At 46.0% G+C, this 2,965-nt stretch overlaps 1 protein-coding gene across 1 annotated transcript; it reads right to left on the bottom strand.

Annotated features, from left to right (window-relative positions):
- Positions 1 to 771: 771 nt before the first annotated feature.
- Positions 772 to 1,689, bottom strand: LOC144129798 (sulfotransferase 1C2-like). The gene has a single exon (XM_077663869.1). The coding sequence runs from the start codon at positions 1,687 to 1,689 to the stop codon at positions 772 to 774; it is 918 nt and encodes a 305-aa protein (XP_077519995.1).
- Positions 1,690 to 2,965: the final 1,276 nt, after the last annotated feature.

Raw genomic sequence — 2,965 nt, 5'->3', positions numbered from 1 at the left:
CTTGCAGGGCCACTACGCAGTGCCCTATGCATTCCTAAAAATGGCGTCGTTATTGTGGTGCCCAGCGGCAGATGAACATCAAACTGCATCGTGAAAGAGCTTCGACACCTCCGCGTCTAAACAGGTAACGCTGTGGAATCCAGTAAGGAACTTGTAGCATGGCCTACCTGCTGCAGAAATGCTACGCGGTGCCAGTTAAAGTAAAATAGCGTGTAGATCGGAAAATTGTTGCTTGGCCTGAACAAACCAACGCACTGATTCCCCAGCTGCTATAGTCTCCTAATGGAGCTAGCATCATTATGTATGCAATAAAAATACCCTAGTAGTATGGGCTTAGCATCACAGAATCATGAATGCAACAAGTGGTGTTACAGCAGCTCTTTAAAGAATTAACAATGAATGTGCTGCAGCTGCAAAAACCGAAGCTAACCGATTCCACCCTCCAAAGGTATAAAGGGGTCCAAATTCGCACCTCTTGTAGCACGATCACCTTTTTGGTCTTGGTTAAAAATAGTGCGTCTGTAGCCTCAATAAGACCCGCCTTGTATATTTACAGAGTAGGAAGATATGCTTCACACAAGCTTTGAGCGAGTTATCAAGACGTTTTCTACAAACCGTCTTTCTTGCACCTAACACTATGAAATAAACAATATACTACTGAAGGAACAGCACTGAAAAAACAGGTAATGACGCACAAGCTCTTTTATTTTCTGTTATTCGATCATTTTTATTCTCATACCGAAAACCCGGGACACGAGAGCTGCTTGTCTTTCACGACTGCTGAGCGGCGGCGATAGTCTCGGCCCTGATGTCGTCCCAGAGGTGCATGAAGCATGCTGCATCCGAAGCTGCTTGTATCTTCGCCTCCATGCACCGAAGCTGCTCCGCCGTGAAAAAATTGCTCCACTCGCCTACCTTGGCGCTTCTGACGGCCTGGTATCCTGATCTGACGTTGACGGCCTCCGTCCTTGGCTTCTGCACCGCTTTCACAGCCAGCATATCCCTCATGCTCTGAGCACTAGAGTGCTCTACAATCTTGCGGACAAGTGACTTATCTTGTTGCAACTGTCGGCCGTAATGTTCCCCCAAGAACGCCGCGAGCTTGACGACGACGGCTCCAGTGTTCCTGATCAGATCCTCGTAAGTCACAAAGAACACGTTGGATTCGTCTTTCAGGGCGTATGCAGCGCTCACGGCCTCTATGTACCCTGTCAGTCCGAAGCTCTCCTGGAGGAAAGCGTCGAAGAACTCTTGAAAGGTGCCGTCCTGAAAGCGGTAGGCACTCAAGTCTCTGGCCCTGTGGAAGTACGAGACGCACACGTCCCAGGGGTTTCGGGCGACGCAGACGTATTTCGCATCAGCGTTCATCATGTCGCGGCTGAGGGGCATTCGCGTAATGAACAGGCGCATAGGCAGCACCTGTGGCACCCACTGGTCGAGGTCGCTGTGGTGGTCGATCGAGCGTATACAGCGGCCAAACTCCTGCACATTGGCTAAGGGCTCGCCTCGCCTGAGGATCAGCGTGATGATGTAGTGAAGCCACTTCGTGCCACACCCGACGTAGGTGCACTGCACCACGTCACCTTCTTGGGCTTTGAAATGGAGGTTCTTCCTGAACACTTGTTCGACGAGGTTGGGACATCTCTGGATGCCGTCGACCACATTGAAGTAGGGCTTCTTGGCGTCCATGCCAGTTTCTTCTAAGTGGCAGGTGAGGATAAGAAGGGAAGAAGCAAATCGGGTTAAATTAAATAAGTCCAGCGGTTCATTTTTAAAAAGCACTGCTGAAAACTTGGGATGAAGTAATAACTAAAAACGTCAGTTTCGCGATGGTCCTACCAAAAGTACCGCATAAACTATAAATTAAGCAGCCGCAGATGCTATCTTTCTTTGAGACAATTAAAGGACACGCAATAAAAAACATTAGTGCCAGTTGGTAGCACCGTATTTATTCTAATTCAGCTAGTATTTATGCCATTTAATCATCCAGCTGGACGCCTAGGAAACTACTTCAATGGGATGATAAATCCAGAATAGAGCAACAAAGCATCTGTGAACTTCAACGAGCGGGAGCACAGATGCACAGATATTTTTCCTACAGCCTGACGCGATTGTAATGCCACCATCAAGCGTGTGCTGTGTGAGCCTGACATGGCGTAACAGGAATACTGTCACGCCATAGTAAGGTAGTCGTTTCGAGCGGAACTGCTTGCACTTGCCTCACGTTCATCGGTGCTTGCCCTCACTGTTTTAAGCGCATGACGATAATCATAAGGGCGTAAAATGTACATGGTACACTTTGCGTCCAAAGCCAGCGAAGTATTTTTTTTTTCACGTGGCGCGCATCCTGGTGATTTTATTACACTAGCTCACATTAAATCAAGAGAAAGCACCCTTTACTTGAGAACGTATGAGGCAGTACATAAGAAAAAATATTTAGAAAATAGCCGTGGGGCTAGCGAAACAGTCCAGTGCAAAATAAAATAAAATACACTATGGAGCAGTAATAAGCAAAATAAAATAAAGAAAAAGAAGCATACCGATATAAAAAAGACACGTAACAAAATACGCATTTCAAGCAATAATCCATAGCATGGCGATTTAAAAAGATGATGAGAAAAGGAAATAAAAGTTAGCAAAGGCCAACAAATCAACAAATCACTAAAAAAGGTGCGGGGGAGGGGGGGGGGTCATGGTCTTTCCTGATTGCCTATAAAGAAAAACTTGCAGCAGAGCTTAAAGTTAGTTTTTTGTCTGCTCTTTTTTATCATTTGTGCTATTCACTATTCACAATTCAACTATTCACAATTTAGCGCTATCACTAGATAGGCAGGATCAAGTTTACATTGTTTGTCTTGATTTCGAGACGGCGTTCGGCACTGTGTCTCATCACAAATTATTGCACAAGTTAAACCTCTACTATAACAAGAAGGCCTACTGTCATGGATCGAAGCACATCTTTCGC

This window comes from Amblyomma americanum, chromosome 4 (genome assembly GCF_052857255.1).
Source record: "Amblyomma americanum isolate KBUSLIRL-KWMA chromosome 4, ASM5285725v1, whole genome shotgun sequence".
Lineage (NCBI taxonomy): Eukaryota > Metazoa > Arthropoda > Arachnida > Ixodida > Ixodidae > Amblyomma > Amblyomma americanum.
Note: the sequence above shows the minus strand (reverse complement) of the source record. Positions and strands in the feature narration are given on the sequence as shown.